The sequence below is a fragment of the Buceros rhinoceros genome, unplaced genomic scaffold, assembly GCF_000710305.1.
Source record: "Buceros rhinoceros silvestris isolate BGI_N320 unplaced genomic scaffold, ASM71030v1 scaffold14063, whole genome shotgun sequence".
Taxonomy (NCBI): domain Eukaryota; kingdom Metazoa; phylum Chordata; class Aves; order Bucerotiformes; family Bucerotidae; genus Buceros; species Buceros rhinoceros.
The window spans coordinates 1861-2205 of record NW_010404291.1 but is presented as its reverse complement, the minus strand read 5'-3'; the positions used below and the strand labels follow the sequence as shown (position 1 = coordinate 2205).

At 65.8% G+C, this 345-nt stretch overlaps 1 protein-coding gene across 1 annotated transcript in view; it reads right to left on the bottom strand.

Moving 5' to 3' along the window:
- CUL9 (cullin 9) overlaps nt 1-345 on the bottom strand; it is a gene marked incomplete at both ends in the record, with an annotated part of 16943 nt that overhangs the window by 14744 nt on the left and 1854 nt on the right. Inside the window, one exon of the mRNA XM_010133350.1 lies at nt 127-302. Coding sequence (XP_010131652.1) covers nt 127-302 — 176 coding nt within the window. The remainder of the gene's footprint in view (nt 1-126; nt 303-345) is intronic.

The window sequence follows — 345 nt, the reverse complement described above, 5'->3', positions numbered from 1 at the left end:
CCTATCCAAGCGGGACACACGGCTGCTCAGCCTCCTGACCCTGCAGTCCCCTTGCAGGCTGCCAGCACCCTCCCCCCAGGCCCCAGGACACCGGGTATCCAACGGCACAGCCAGGAGACAACTCACCTGCCAAAGAGCTGCAGCAGCTGCCCCCGGTCCTGGCAGATCTCCTGGCACCAGGCACGAGCCCGAGCACTGCAGGAGAGGAACGTCCGCCGGCACAGCTGCTCCTTGAAGATGGGCCAGAAAGTGGGCTTGGGACCGAGCACCTCGATGCCACGTACACGTGTGTCAATGCCACCCTACAAGAGAGCGGGACCCTCAGCTCCTCAGGCCTGGCCCCGC